The 16,488-nt window shown below is 36.7% G+C and overlaps 1 protein-coding gene across 8 annotated transcripts in view; it reads right to left on the reverse strand.

Moving 5' to 3' along the window:
• Positions 1-345: 345 nt before the first annotated feature.
• Positions 346-16,488, reverse strand: part of FAM184A (family with sequence similarity 184 member A) — a 75,944-nt gene continuing 59,801 nt past the window's right edge. For 2 of the 8 annotated variants that reach the window (XM_048297583.1, XM_048297582.1), the window contains 7 exons: positions 16,055-16,182; positions 12,416-12,600; positions 11,777-11,923; positions 8,495-8,612; positions 7,706-7,810; positions 3,828-4,030; positions 346-2,106 (listed from right to left, as the gene is read on the reverse strand). In XM_048297583.1, the coding sequence (XP_048153540.1) occupies positions 2,025-2,106; positions 3,828-4,030; positions 7,706-7,810; positions 8,495-8,612; positions 11,777-11,923; positions 12,416-12,600; positions 16,055-16,182 (968 nt within the window). In that variant the 3' untranslated portion in view covers positions 346-2,024. The remainder of the gene's footprint in view (positions 2,107-3,827; positions 4,031-7,705; positions 7,811-8,494; positions 8,613-11,776; positions 11,924-12,415; positions 12,601-16,054; positions 16,183-16,488) is intronic. The other 6 variants (XM_048297585.1, XM_048297586.1, XM_048297584.1 and 3 more) reach the window with 5 other exon arrangements.

Consider the following 16,488-nt stretch of genomic DNA (forward strand, 5'->3'; position numbering starts at 1 on the left):
ATTTGGTAGAAAATAAAATTTTTCCCAGTTTCCTCTGGTTGTTTTTTTGGCATTGTATTTTGGGTTGGTTTTGGGACTTTTTTTTTTGGCTGGCTTTTGGTTTGAACAGACTGATAAGGTTGCTGACTGTGGAAGATATGGTAATAGTGCTTCTTAACATTCAGATGCCTACTAGTAAAAAAACAATGGGCACACCTTTCACTGAATAGGTAAATGTAGGGATCACTGTCTTCATATGCCTGTTCAGTTATTCATTCTGTATGTAAAAATGCACAAATGAAGTTGGGAATGGGAGAAGGCAGCTGATCCCTTGCAAAGCATCCAAGAAAAAATACGCAACACTCATTTCAGAACATTATAACAAAATGATCTAGTGAATTTTATTTTGGGTAACAGCCAAGAAATCTGACATTTTGCCCAATATGGCTTTCTTCTAAAATTAAAAAGTTGCATATACTTACAGTTGAGTCCACCAGCTACAGAAAATCTGTTGTATACATTTTTAATCCATGGCAGCATCACCAGAATACAGCTTTCAGTGGTGTTTTCAAGGTGAATTATATGATAGAAGTTTTGAAATGTGCATTTAGAAGATTTTTATATTGTTTATATGAAAACATACAAATTTTTCATTTATACATATAGTACATATAAAACTCATTGTAATTAGCAAGTATCTTCATCTGGGTATTTACCTCTGTGCATATAGCAAAAAAAGGATGCAGTTTAGGGCTTTAGATGAAATATTAAAGTTCAAAACCTTTGTATACGCTAACTAGAACCTTATTCAAATAACTCAAACATATTTTTTCCTGCTTTTAAAAGATAAGAGATTCAGCTTAAAAATACATTCATAAAACAAAGACAATATTCTCCCTGAGACTACCAGTGTGAGTTAATTTGTGGTAATCTTTGAATGAAAAAATATAAAAAAGACAATAAGCTCTGGTTTTCTCTATGCTGCAACAAATTTCTTGAGCAACACTGACATCATAAAAGGTACAGATTGCGGAATCATGCTCACGAGCTGAAAAACAGTTTCATATATCAGTTTAAGAAAAATTCAATATAGACAAGGGAAGGTAACTAAGTTTTAATGAAAAATCTGTATCTGTAGTATGTATTAATGGGAAAAAGTTGTGTAGTTGGTTTTTGTTCATTTGTGGCATCTGGTTTTTTTCATTTCAGACATTAATTTTATCCAAAGCAAGACTATATGCTCAAACTGTAGATTCTTGATTTATACAGAGATACCTAGAACAGTTTTCTAAATATTTCAAGCATTTGTTTTTGTTAATATTCATAAAAGAAATACAGAACCTGTGGGAACAGTTTCTGCTTAAATTTAATGATAAAATGTTTGATTATAACTAGATGGTGAAGTCTCATAAGCAACAGGTGAGGAGTCAGCCCCCCTCCCCAACAAACAGCTCCTGGTTTGTGGCTTTTTTTATCTTCTATCAGAATCAATCTGCTCTGAAGGCCAGCAGCTACACTAGTTTTATTTAGCATTCTTCCTTTTAAATGTTAGCCAGAGAGGGTTTTTAAACTGCTACAAAGTAACAGAATCGGGATGCATTAAATATATCCTGCCCAAATTGGAGAGAGTGAGAGATATATATTTTTTCTTTTACAATTCAAGATGTATTTATAGTAACCATGCAATTATGTTATTTGGGGGAAAAGCCTTACCTGAAATCAAAGAAAACACATTTATAGGAAAAAGGGGGAAAGCATTATTTTTGTTCTACCAAAATTTATTATGTAGTAATTACAAAGTTTAAAGATTCTTCCATTTTAAATAAAAATAATAGTTATAATTACACATATTGTATAGTACCATGTCAGGTGATTCCAACAAATATAACATGTAATACAGTGCAGTTTCAAATCAGAAAGACAAATACCTCCTCATTCACAGTGTTTGACAAATTACAGGAAAGCTTGTTCACATGAGGGTTTACTTAAGGTCATGCTCTTATAAACAGTCCACATCACGCTGTGCCACAAAAACAAATCATCTCTCAGAACGTGAAGTATCGGGCAAACCACTCCTGGCGTTGTGGATCTGGTGAAGCCACTGGTGAGGCATCAGTCTGAGGAGGGCTAAATTCACAGAAAGAAAAAGAACAATTATCCTACAACTACATGAAAAGTACAACTGCTAGGAGAAGAAAAAAAAAATCACAGAGAATATTCGGTAAGGAACACAGTCTGTTTTTCCATGGCTTAATTATCAGTGTGCCTTAGGACGTGATTTAATGTCTCCCTATAGAATCTGTGATCATCCACTCCATTGGAGAGCATCAGCAGCATGGACAAGTCAGTTCAGAAGCCACATTACAGGGTGGGCAAGTAATATTTTGGAAAACATAATTTTAAATCTCATAAATAGCTGTAGTTTTCAGGAAGAATAAAAAGAGTTTTCTTGGAAAAGCACGACTGTAGAAGGTCCTCTTTTAGCATCCTTTTCCTGTGGTAAAGTTAATTTTGAAAAATATGATGTGAACATCATATTTGTAGACATGTGCTCACAAAGACTGGCTGGCAACTGAACAGAAATACACACTGTTGTAGTACTTAACACCTATCACAAATACCACTTGCAATTGTTCATGCACACACTTAAAATATGCCAAAATACTGGAAAAAACAAACTGCTGCACTGCAAACAGCATTTGGCTCCTCTTTGAACACTTAACATTCTCACAAAATGAGCAGGAAAGAATAATTTAAATTTAATTATACAAGTTCCTTTATCGGTAATAAAATAACCTCTACTACAGGAGAATACAGAGCACAAAACAATCTGGAGTGAAAACTCCAGCATCACGGTCCATGGGGTCATGCACATGCATGTTTATAGGTACCTGAGCATACTCATGCACATAACATGCACAGGAAAAAAAAATAGCAACAGTACTTTTTTTTTTTTCTTTAAAAAAAAAGGTTTTCTTGAAAAATACTGTTTTTCCTTTTCTATTTTAGATTCTTTCACTTGTTTCCCTTTGTAAGTAGCAGTTGCTAGGTATGTGATCTTTTGCATAAAACCAAAGGAAAGAGCAAACAACCAGCTGTAGGACCAGTAATTACAAGTCACTTTAAGTTGGCAACTTAGAGGCAAGAGATCAGCACCTACTAGATACAAAGTACAGCACTTCAGTGTATTTAGTATGTGCACGTATCAAGCTAAAAGATTACAATCCTGCCTCTAAAACGCCCATTTAAGTTATTCAATTCCATATATTATTTTGTGAGAGAATTACTTGAGACTTTAATGCTGGTTTTGATTACTGGAAGCTCAGCATTAAGCGCCCAAGCCTATACATTTCCTGTTGCTGTAGTAAGGTTACTCCTATGAAACAATTTCATATAGGTGAGGAAAGAGGAAACACAAAACATTCACCTAGCACGGAAAATAATTTTCTTATATAAAAATCTTTATCACATAATACTAAATAAAAAAACCTCCGTGCTAGTATCAATTCCTAAATGAAAATCAGTAAATAACACAAACATCTAAAACAATTGTTCATATATGTAAACAAGTGGAAGCACATGAATTCTGTTAAGGTATTTAAAAGGTTTTCAAAGTTCAAGGCTCAGAAAAAAGTGAGAGAATACTTCACATTTCAACAAGGTCTACAATAAAAAGGAATACTATAAAGAGGTTATAATTATAATGTAAAAATTTAAAATGCTGTAAGAGTACTTGTACCTCTGAAAGGCTGATAAAGCAAATGGGATTCAGCTCAATAAGAATGCAAAATTTTCCTAAGTTAAGGAAAAAAAAAAAAAAAAAAAAAGATTGGTGAGGCAGTGCTCACCTCAAAAACGTCTTGGGCTCTTTGGGTGGCATTGGCTGTGGTAGTGGTTTGCTGCTGTTGAACTCAATATCGTGGATGGGTGAGTTAGGAATGGGGTCCAGGCGGTTTGGATGTCCATTGCCCACCACTCCGCTAGATTCCAGAGCACTTAGATTGGGGACACTCACAAACCTGTTTGTTGCTTTATCGTTCTTCTTCTTTTGCTGCATTAAAAATAACAAACGTAAGGAAGGCTTCTTGCACCAGGACAGACGAGGACATTGGCTAACGTAGAAGTTTTAGTAATGGCTGGTTTGGAGGTTTTTTTGAAGGAGAGGAATTGGGACAGATTAGGCTCTTTTTCCAATTCTAGTTTTCTGTTTGCTTTGACCTGAACACCACAAATTTTCACAGAAAAATCGAATTTCTAATCAAGATGATTAAGTTATTATGACTTAGTGCAGTAATCAATGAGTATATCACATGAGTATATGATCTTTCAATATAACATCTTGGTTATATTGAAACACTGGTTCTATTTAAACATACATCGGTTCTATTTAAAAATTGGAGACTGACAATCTTGTGGAAGATTTCCTTTCAGTCCGTTCAGCCTTTCATGTTTACTTAAATCTTTTCTTAATATCTGTGAAACAGCTCTGCTATCAAATGCAATTACAGCAAATTTCAATGATAAAAAAAGTGGGTCTCTCCACCACATTTCACCCCATCACCAAGGCACATTTTGGCAACTGGACCATGCAACCCAGAAAAGCACCTACACTTCTTTCACAGCAATTACACCCTCACAGTCAGCAAAGCATTACAGCAATACAGCTAAAGATAAAAATATTACCATACAGGAGTCCAGTTTCTTGCACAAAGAAAAGGCCTGGATTTGATGCTAATACAGCTGCCACTTCTAGACACCAGATGGCACAACTGAACAGGCTTCTTTTTATAATACTCTCTGTACTTCTCTTGATAGTATTTCAAGGGACTCAAAATATTGAGGAAATCTATTTTTATATCACTGTTTTACATTCCAGAACACATTATACAAGGGAGTCAGTATTCATCCTCTCTGTTTTCATAGATATTTTAATGCAGAAGGATGTTTCAAGTAATTCTATCACTTTTTTTTAAATGGCTGCCTGACATGGTGTGTATGTTCTGACTCCTATCACATTTTTCATGTCCACAATAAAATACTAAAATTAAAAGCGCCTGATTTCCAAAAATAAGAGTTTTTGACAAACCCAGAGCAATGGAAAAATCCCTTGCTCAGAAATACAATGAATTATGTATTATTTGAATATATAATAAATATAATAAATAATTTCTTTCAATTACTTATACGCAACCCTAACAAAGCAGCTAGGAGAAAAACCCCTTACGGGCTTATAAACTACATACATTTGAACTAAATAAAGGGAAGGACAAGTGGACTCTCATGTTGTTTGTATATAATACTTTCCAGCAGAATTCCACCTGAAGCAGGAGAGCTGCTCTATTTGAGGGTGGGCACGAGTTCAGACGGAGACAGACAGAGTCCTACTGTTTGTTTGCACTTTCTTCTCTTAGGCTCTCTTCTAGCTTTGATTTCAGTGCCTGACCTCTCCAGAGTTGGCAGATGCAAATGATACTAATTGCAGACACATACTCGTGGGTGTGTTTGTCAATACACAGTTAAAATACCCCAGCAATTTAACAGAAAACTATAATAGAAAAAGGTGGGTTTTAAGCATCACAGTGAACGATCATCACTTACAAAGGATTAAACTAAGATTGTCTCATACATGTCTGCTGTAGTAGCTGAAGGAGCAAGAAATAAGAAGAAATAGTTTGGTAAAAGTAACCAACTGTATGTAAAAAATACACCTGCAAGACAATATATGCTGTAATTAAAAGTGTGTTAAACAAACTGTAGTTAAATCTGTGTGCTCTACAGGTGGCTCATTTCTGGAAAATGTACGGTATCCACATAAGTGCTTAGAAAAATACTATGATTTATATAATAGTCTCTATAAAACAATCTTCTGAAGCAGTCAAATCTGGAGAGAGAAAACTGTGTCTATTTTTTCCATGAAATTCATGCAAAGTATTAAGAAATTTTAGATGTAAGAATGTAATACTACACTAAATAGATCCATTGTAGAAATTAGAGAAGCTCTAACACATACTGCAATGGCTGTAATTTTGCATTAATATGCAAAGCCTGTATAACTCATAATTTATGTCTTTTTTTTTTACCAAAAAAAGAAAAGAGAATGAGATTTTCAGTTTCTTTGTAATTCATTCTCCAATAACACAGTATGTGCTTTGACAAAATAAAGTAACATAGTCCACAACTCATGAAATGAAAGATCAGAATGTTCTGGCATACAAGACACTTATAAAGTCTAAACATTTTAAGTGATAGAAGCATATTATAAAAATATATGAATTATCACTATGGAAATCTGATGCTGAAGTACTTTTCCCAAACACTTCAGATTTCACACAAAACACAAGGTTATATAATAGACCGTTACATTTCACATCTTTATAAATGAATGGTTCAGACAGACTTCCAATATTTTCAAACAACCATTGAAATTGTATCTGGAAGTCCTGATATTGTCTCTAATGGGCCCACAGTAATTTCTTTTATGCAGTTAGCATAAAAATTAGGCATCCAGATAAGGTTGTGAGAGCTGCTGGGCTTGTAAAAATCATAGGAGAATACTGACATTTTGCAGCAGATTTTGTGCAGAAGTGTGAAATATGCTGATCTGATGTGAAACTGCAGTAAGGCTGGCTAAATAACACAGCCTGATCTCAAATAATGGAGACAGACCTCCTTTTAAATAACATGAGCCTGAACCTTGATCACTGAAGCTCTTGAGCATCTGAGCTGCTCAGGCTGTGCTCCTTGGGTTTTAGCCTCTGCTTCAGTACCTTCCCAACTTCTTCTATCTCTAGAGCTGGGAAAAATCTCTTCCCCTTCCACTCCAAGTGAAATAATCTATGTGTTATCACAAGGAGGAAGGAAATGTCAGAGGACGCACTCCTGAAGTGGTGAAAAGAAATAGTATTTTTAGTTTCCAAACCACAGTCTATTCACATTCCTCATGAAGGAATGCTGCTGGCTTTTTAAGTTGCAGGAAGGCTACTATCCCTGTGTGTACAGTAGCCTTCCCTGGCTGCTCTTCAGCAGGATGGAGAGAACTGGCAAAGGTTGCTACTGAAGTGCTTACACTTGTATAGGTGGTGACAGTAACTGAGAAGGCTAGAGACTGACTTCTGTCTCTTGCAGCCTCCACTGTCCATACTGGTTTGTCACTCCACTTCTCCAATCTTACTCTATGTCTTTCCCCCTTCAGACTCATTCCATGCCCTTCTGACACACTTCTCCTTTTTACCCTTATTCCATTCCTTTTAGTGTCCTCTCTCCCTCTGTCTTTCTAATTCTCTTCCACCCTGAGAGCTTCCCAAAAAGTGCAAAGTGCCCTTGCACTTTCCATAATAACCAAGAAAAATTACAAAACTAAAACCAGTTAGGGGTGTCCCTGCTCTCTATGGCACGATACAGTTCTGCCCTCCATTGCTTTTCTGTCATGTTTCCATTTTAAATTTGCAGTTTTGTGATAAGGAACTGTGTTCTATGTCACGCATGTCAAGCAAACCAGGGCAATAGCATCAGTGGATCTCTCAACAACACAAAAGAAACAAACCTACACAAAAATAAGTAGACAAATGGAAAACTATGTTCCTTGTTTTGAACATGTCTGTTAAGAGTGATTTATGTATAGATGCAGGCGCACACACACACATACACATATATCTTTTCTTTTTACTATTATCTTAAGTTTAGATTTCTTTTTCTTTACTTTAGCAATGAAGTCCATGGAACATACCTTCACCAATGGATTAATAACACCAACATTAGGGCTTGCATTAAACATTTTGTTGTAGTTAGTCTCCCTGTTTACTAGTTCCAGCTGATAGAACTTTTTGTCCTCCTAAAAAGAACAACAGATAGAAACTTCTTTTTATGCATTTTCAATCAGTTAGTGGCCAAATCTGCCTGTAAAATTTTCTCAAATAAATTTATGTTTACATTTTAAAATAATCTGGTAATTCTAAAAATTTGATTTCATGTTTATATATTATTATATGGAATAATCTATATAATTTCTATTTATGCAGTTCTAAGGTCCTGAGAGTGAGCACAGCCTAACGGATTATGTACTGCAAAAGGCTCAGTATAGTTAAATTCTGATCTTTAATCAACTTTGATTTCCTCATTCCTTCTTGCTTCTTAATTGGGATGTAATCAGACTAACCCAAGTCAGGGTGTTGTGCTTTGAATTTGGGAAGCTCAGTGGGTCAGGATCTTGGTCTTAGAAACCTTGCAGAAGAGACTATTACTTATATGGCTTGTCCCAGGATTGGAGGCAGGAGATATCTGATAAAGGATGTACCAAAATACTTCTTGTAATAATGTCTTATGCTTGATTTTGGAAAACACTCTGTATCTAATTAGTTCTACTATTATGAGTCATTGAAACCAGAGGAATAATGTGTTAAAGGATATGAATAACGTGCTAGCAGGATTGGGTCTTTAAATACATTTCAAACACTTTGAATCAGATTAACTTTTGTATTTGTCAAGATATTACACCAAGAGAGAATAGAAGTCTTACAATCAATTTCTTTATGAGTTGGTCCCGCTCTGCAATTAGATCTTTCAGTTCTGAGATAAGCTGCAAGTCTTCTGGTCTTGATTCTCTGTTTTTGTATTTTTCTTCCATTTCTTCTAAACTTTATAGAAAAGAAGAATACCCCCTTTAGCCTGATCCAGTATTAAATGATGAGTGAATAGTCACATTTTTGCTAAGTACAAAAGAGAGCTCAGGGAGTAAAAACAGAGGATGACTTTCTTATCACCTTGAAGGAAATTAATTTCTATGTTCTCCTTCCACTTTAGATAGTAAAGAAACAAAACAAACCAAAAAAACCCAATAACCATAACTTTTGCTCCAGCAGCTAATAATCTAGGGAACATTCTAAAAACTTAACATCCTTCCTGTGCATGCACTACTACATTTTTGGAAAAGGCCACTTGGAAATCAGGCTGAAAAAAAAGCATTCAAAACCACAATATGAAGAGCATAATTACAGAAGACATAGCTAAAATTGGTTCTTACATAAAATATAGGGACTACATAGCATTATATTTAATACTAATGTAAATTTTAAAAGCTGGCAATTCACTTTCCTAATGAGGGAAACCAAAAGTATCTTTTTTAAAATTTATTTTAATAGAAGACTACTCTGAATAAAGATGCATTTTTGTGACACTGGAGAAACTGGATAGACAGAAAAAGCTGGCAGCATTTCCTCAGTTCATGTGGAACATACTGGAACAAAAGATACCCAAGAACACTGGAGACTAATAGGTAACTAACTCCTCTCCACAAAAGCTATTTAGTACCATTAGAGATGAAATAAAGGAATGAGCAGCAAAACAAAAGGAATAACACTTGGATATTAGGATATCTAATGTAACAACTGAAAAAAAAACCTAAGAAGAAATTTGAGATGCCTGGTGGGAAAGCATTAAAGGAGAGAAGTGAAATAAGCCAACTGAGAGAGGAATTGTATGAGTAACTGCATAAATATCCCTTTTTCTTAAAGAACAAGTTTCGAAGACATGACAATTTCAAGAGATTGTGTCTCTTTTAAACTAATAACATGCTCATGATGCTAAATATAGTTTCAAAGGCAAGTACCAAAATATGTGTCTCACATATTCAGCCCTCATGTAGATTAGAGAACCAAGTATCAGAACAGGTTCAGGAAATTTAACAAACTTAGTGAAAAAAAGAAAAAAAATCCCAATCAAATGCTGAGAAAAATCTATTAATTCAATTGAATCTAAATCAGGTCAAGCTTAATTCCACAAGAATTAAACAAACTGTAGACACCTGGAAGCAGACATAATTTTTCACTTCAGATAAATATTTTCTCTTTGTAAGAGAAACTTAAGTGATTTTTACTTTGATTTGCAGCTGAAAAAGCAGTTAATATTAAATTATATAGATAATTTAATAACCTTCAAATAACCTGTAAATATTCTGAGGAGATTATATAATGTATTTACATAAAACAATATGAATGAGAACAACGTGATTGTTTTTACTTGCAGAGAAGGCATTTGACTCAGCAGAACAGAAATAGCCTCAGCTGGCTTAATTTTTGTGTATACACTTTATGCTGGGTTAAGCTATTGTATATAGATCCCCAGAGTATAGTACATAGTTACACACAGCTGTCATTTTATTTTCAGATACTTCCGAGAACTGGGATTTCTTCTGTTTCAAGTAGATAATTTGTACTTTAAGGACTTCAGTTGTAGAGCCTAATTAATGATACCCACTCTCAACTATTTGAAGACAGATTCTCCATTTCACAAACACTCATGAGGCCACGCTCTAGGTGAGGCTGAACCTGGGAACAGTTACTTGAGAAACAGATACATAAAACTTCTCTGAGTTGGTGGGGGGGGGGGGGGGGGTGTGTGTTGGTCTTTTGGGGTTTGCTTTTTGTTTGGTTTTTTCTTGTTTAGGCTTTTTGTTGTTTGTTTTGGTTTTTTGCTTTGTTTTTGTTGTTTGTTTGTTTTGGTTTCAGTTTGTTTTTTAAAATTTGTTAGCTTTTCTACATAGTTTCCTCTTTGGACACCTTCTTGCTTCAGTGTAAATAGAGAAAAAACACACTGAAAGCCAGCTCAGGGCTCCCTGGATGATGCTTGCTGTTTTAGGCTAGTGGCTGCCTCCTCAAAGCTCTAAATCGAGCAAGAGCAAGGTGAAGAAAACCTAAATTCAGAAAAAGCTAAATTCAGAAAATTCCTGGACACTGAGAGGCAAACAACTTAATGTGAAAAACATTTGGGGTAAACAGTTCCAAAACAGTTCTGGTGGCTGCTCATAGGCCTGTTTCTCATACAAGATAAATGCAGCAAACAAGAGGTAGCTTAGACCTAATTTACTGAATGGCAAGGTACCACGTTTATCAGGGCATAAGAATGTGCATGTGGACAACTACAAGGGAGTGAGAACTAGAATTTTATAGCCATTTTATTTGAAGACAGTTTCTGAGGGCTCATTATCCAGAAAAAGCTAGATGCATTTTGGCTTTACTGTCCATTTGTAACTGATACTTAGAAAAGCTTTCTATCAAAAACTTAGAACCAATTCTTCTCCCTGCCATAAATCTTCCGTGCTGCAAATACAAATCCCTCAGTGACAACTTTGTGGCAGGAAGCCCTCAATGTGCTATGAAACCTGAGCCAGAAACTGTGACCAAATGGGTAACATCACAGAGACAGAGAATGAAGGATGTGGAAAACAGTGGTTGGTGACATATTATTACATCACTTCTGCCACCATTAGGTGGTCTACTCCCTGGTGGCATTTTGGCTCAAGAGAAACTCTTAAGCCTTCTGTTATTGTTATGCTCATACAATCCATTTCAGACACTAATTTTCCTTATGCTACCAAATCTGAAAATGTTTGCATCACTCATGTTACAATCTCACTTCTTAGTAGTAGTAAACAGTACAGTAAAAAACCATACTGTTTATAAACTTGTTGAAGAAATTCTTGTGTTCTCAAAAAAGATATATTAAAGTTTGAGAAAGAAACCATTTGAAATCATGTGTTCTCCAACTTTCTAGGAACTACACAGATTTAGTATCTTTCCTACCTGAAATTTTTTGGTCTCAAACCCTTAACAATTTACCTCCTAAATTCCCCTAAAGATTATAGAATTGTGTTGCCTAAAGAATGCAAGATTAGGCCCCCTGCTTTATTGAGGTATTTGTACATCTGCATCTCTGCAGTATCTTCAGGAACTTACGGACACCAGAATAAACTATTCACTCAAATGCAGCTACATACAATTTTTTTTAATGCAACAAAACTTACGAAATTTGTAAAGCTGAATTAATTTCCTTGAGCAGCTCTTGGGTCTTATTAAAATCTGCCAGCATGCTTTGTTTCTCTCTGATGTGATCTGCTGTCAAGACATCCAGCTCTTTCTCATGTTTCTTGCTTAAATCTTGCTCATGCATCCTGTTTAATTTAGTTTTTGTTAAAAAAAGAGTTATTCTAAAATCAGACTTTTTTGTTCATCATGATTTTCTGCCATGCTTCTAACGGCTTTTACATAATATCAGACAACACAGAAGGAATTACTGATTCATCAAAATCCACTACTTACTGTTCTCCAATCTTCTAGCTTATTTCATGGAAAATGCATCTCCTTTAATGCTTTTTAAAATAAACCAACATAATGAATTTGAAAAAAAACCCACCAAAATCCAACACTTGAGTGAACTGCTACTAAAATATGCCAAAATGTGTCACTGAAATGCCACTTAACTGCACAGCATAGTCACTCACTTTACTAGTAAAGGGCATAGCTTTACTGAAGAAGACTAAATGGTATGTGTAACATGACTTGATTAAGAGGATAAATTTAAAACTGAAAATGGTAATCTTTTTTCAAAGTAAAAGAGTAAGTGAAACAATACAGGTTTGAATTTAGAGTGGAAAAATTCATACCTGATCTGTTGGTTGGATTCACTGTGTATTCTAAGAATTTCTTTCCCTTTAAACTCTAATTCCTTTGTCAATGCACTTATATTTTCATGAAGATGCAGAATCTCTTTGTCCAGTTCAGCTATATGATGGTCTCGGTGTCTAAGTTCATCTTGTAGATCTGATATTCGGCATAAAAATTCTTTTTCCTATGATATAAGTAGCAGCAGCAAAAAATATTTTAGATAGGCTTGTTTCTTAGAAGTGATGCCTACAATACCTGCTTTTGGAAGACAATTCAGCTGAGCAGAATTTTCCATCCAATACACAATTTTTTCAGCTTTTGATGCTGACACAAATTATAATCAAAGCAAAGGGCTTTTTTATTGTGTACAAGTATAAAGAAAGAAGAAATCAAAGTTATGTAATAAATGATTTCCACTTGCAAGGAAAGTTAAAACCCATGATTACCATTGCCTGTTAAATTTGGTGTAGCTCATCATATTTTCCTTTTGCCCACACGAACAAGAAAAAATCCCAGGTACCACTAAGATCCAGGGCCTGGGCATTTCCTTTTCCTTGCCTCGTCAGCTTACAATCCAGAGAAACTTTTTTCCCTTACAGCCCCATTCAATGGGAGAAAAATGCTCAAGATGTATGCCCAGCACAAACAAAAACTAATTCAGAAGTCTCCTATCTTCCAAATATATACAAGGGTCATAAATATCTTGCAGCAGAATATGTGCTAAATAGTTTATGTTATATTTATATGGTGTCCAATAAATCAAGAAAAGTCTTTTTTTTTTTTGCGTAACAAATTCCAGTGAGGTTAATAGCTGGGAAACTCAGCTGGAGCCCATTCCAATGGCTTTGATAATGAGTCTGCTTGGTTTAGAAATGTCTGTAATGAAAACAGCTTTTTCAGAGTTTTCGATTTTCATTTATTCTACTTCTTACAGTTTCACAATAATTAATGACTGTACAGTTTGCACAGAGAAAATCAGCAGATATTCCAAAGTAGTTTTATGTGTAATTGTGTTTTGTGCCTTCATGCCTCCAGGAAATGCAAATATATCCTAGTGCACGAATTTCATAGGGCATCTTTAAGAGCAGAGCATTAAAAATAACTATGTATCTCCCTATATAAAGACTATGTTAAATTTATAAGAAAAAGCAAAGGAAAAATTAACATCTACACATTTAAATATTTCAAAAAGTAGCTGTGTTGGGTTGACCCTGAGTTGATGGACAGTCTTTAAGACCAATTACGCTTCTCACAATTTACATATTTAAACCGCACGGAAAGGCGGGACTTCCCCTTTTTGGTCGGAGCTCGCCTGCTGGAAGGTGGGGGGGCTCCGAGCCTCCCGGCCTCGCTGGGCCGGGCCGGGGCCACTGCCCCTTTCCCCCTTTCCCATCGCTGCGGCACGGACCCTGGGTCACTGAGGGGGACTGTCCCAGAGCCGCAGGCAGCTAAAACCAGCCATGGACTGCTCACAGCTAAACCCATCCAGCGCGGCTTCTGGGGACAGGCGGGTCCCTCTCCTCTCCATGCGGAGCCGGCGGAGCCAGCGGGAGCCGGCAGAGCCTCCTGTCTGCAGCCAGCACACTCCGTGCTGAACTGAAGAGGACACCACGCAGCCAGCAGCACAGAGGGAGCGAGGCTTTCCCCACCGTAAAGCCCGAACAAGAACACCCTTCAACATGGTGGCGTCAGGGTCAGAGAGAAAGAGAAGTGAGTCGCGTGGGACGGAGCTGAGCATGGCGACAGGAGAAAAGAGGGCGGTGCCGCGATTCTGGCGCGCAGCTTAAAAGAAACCTTCTTGCATGCCGTGGTAAGAAACTGTAATACCACAAACTGTTTGTCTCTTTAATCCATTTGAAGAACATGGGGGGGGGGGGGGGGTGGAGAATCAACGTGTGCCTATGAAGTTTGTGAAGAGTGCCTATGCCAGGCTATATAGAAGTAGTAAGAGGCTGTTAGAGACTTGTGGCGAAGAAAAGCCTCTGTGTGCAGGCCAAAATAACTTATCCTTAAAAAGATGAATAACCCCATGTGATGGCCCATGTTCTGTAGTGTGAAAGAACTGTGAAATTCTTCATGGGAGAGATGTTCTACACACAGCAGACTGTTTGTTTCCGGGCGGGTCTGCTATTGGTGGCAGTTTGGGAACCACGTGCAACTGGAGGAAAACCCTTTTTTCCTTAAGCATAAGAGAGAGACTTTTCAAGAACTGCAACACTGACTAACATCCCATGTTCTGTTATCCCTTGTGTGAGCTGGATAAAAGGAGAGAAGTGCTGGAAAGAGGGAGGGGGGGGGGAATTTACTTTAATTTTGTTTTGTTGTTTTCTCTTTACTTTTAATTCTGTTAGTAATAAAGCTCTTTCATTGTACTGCAACTGTTTAAGGTTTGTGGCCTGCTTTGCTTTTCTCCTAATTCTTATCTCACAGAAGGAAAATAAGTAAATAATGAATATTTTGAATCAAAACCACTACATTTAATTGGTGTTTTCCGCCCGGTTTCAAACTCAACCCGCTACAGTAGCAAATATAATCATCTTGATCAGACCACTCTGCATCTCATTCAACTCTGATCCTGTGAACTGATGAGCATTCTAACACAGGAAACATCAGTAATTGCTTTGCCCTTAGTACAACCAAAGCTCGTGTTTAGCAGATCATTATACTGAGGCAAAAAGTACACACTATTTGGTTGGATCAAACACCAGTTCTTGTAATTTAAACTTTTTTTTTCTAACATTTCATTCAGGTGCCAGACCCTGGACTTAAAACAACACATGACTGAAACTATATCCTCCAAAGCATGACAGCACCATGTTTTTGCCTTTGGTGCTCACACTGTTAAACCAGCAAGGAATAGCTAAAAAATGGCTCACCTTCGACTGTCTCTGGTTTTGGGTAAAGGCTATGTCCAACAAACCCTGTTTCCTCTGTTAATATATTTCTAAACCTACTCCTCGTTGGTGCTGGAGTATCAGTAAATCAGTCTTGAAAAGCCTATTATACAGGCAAATAAAGAAGTAATTTTCCACTCCTCTTATTTCCAGGAGCCTGTCTTTCAATAGAGCTTAAACTTTGAATTTTAACTACTAGCAGAAAAACTGATCGTGTATAAAATGAAAAATAAAAGAGAAAAGGTGAATTAATCAGTTTGCTGCTGAAAGTAAAGGCAGTTCATACTGGCTTTGGGGGTTTGCTTTTGGTGGGGTTTTTTTGTGTACGTTTTTCTTCAGTTTGAAGCAATCATTTGATTATAAACAACCACTTCTCTTGTCATCTCTTAGGCTTCAAAGAGAAACAGCTTTTTCCTTCCTGCTGGCAGCTGAGGATGAGTACATTTTGCAAGAATGGGCACTTGCCTCCCATGGCAAGCCAAGGTGCTCCCAGATGGCTGCACAGTTCTGAGAGGAAAGTACCTTAATTCAGGAGCCTTTTCTAGGCTTTGAACGAGGTTTGTGGAAGGCAGAAAAAGCTAAGCAAGGAAGGTTAGGAAACTGGTAGGAATGCATTAGCTGCTGGTGCCAGATGATTTTGAAGGATTACATGTTTGTTGTTCACAACAGTTCTTGCCTCCAGCAAAGGGAAAAATGAATATTGATCATGCCATTTCACAGCCAGTTGCCAGCCATGCCTCCTACCTGTCGCCTGCCGAGTTCTATGCTTCTTTCAAGCTCCATTTTGGCAGCTACCAGTTCTTGCTGATGGTTGTGCCTCAGCTGGTCAATTGCTGCTGCATGTTGGTGATTGAGCTCTGAGCGCAAGGAAGCTGGTTACCATAAACAAAGAGAAAAGTTTATTGTGGACGTGTTTACATTAATTAACAGTAACAGTCCAGCTCCATCTAGTATTGCTGCTGACCTAAAACACACTTTACATCAGCTAAGTAATTGTCCTGTATTCTGTTCCTGCTGCTTTTTGAAAACATCAGTTCTCCATCAGGAACTTTGGTTGCTTACTCCTTCCAAAAGAGCCTTAGGGGTGAGATATTTCAAAAGTGAAGAGTCTAGGCTTACCTGTTAAAGATTATAGTGATTTTAAGAGGAACACTTAGGTCAACACGGAATGACTCTGA

The sequence above is a fragment of the Corvus hawaiiensis genome, chromosome 3, assembly GCF_020740725.1.
Source record: "Corvus hawaiiensis isolate bCorHaw1 chromosome 3, bCorHaw1.pri.cur, whole genome shotgun sequence".
Taxonomy (NCBI): Eukaryota; Metazoa; Chordata; class Aves; order Passeriformes; family Corvidae; genus Corvus; species Corvus hawaiiensis.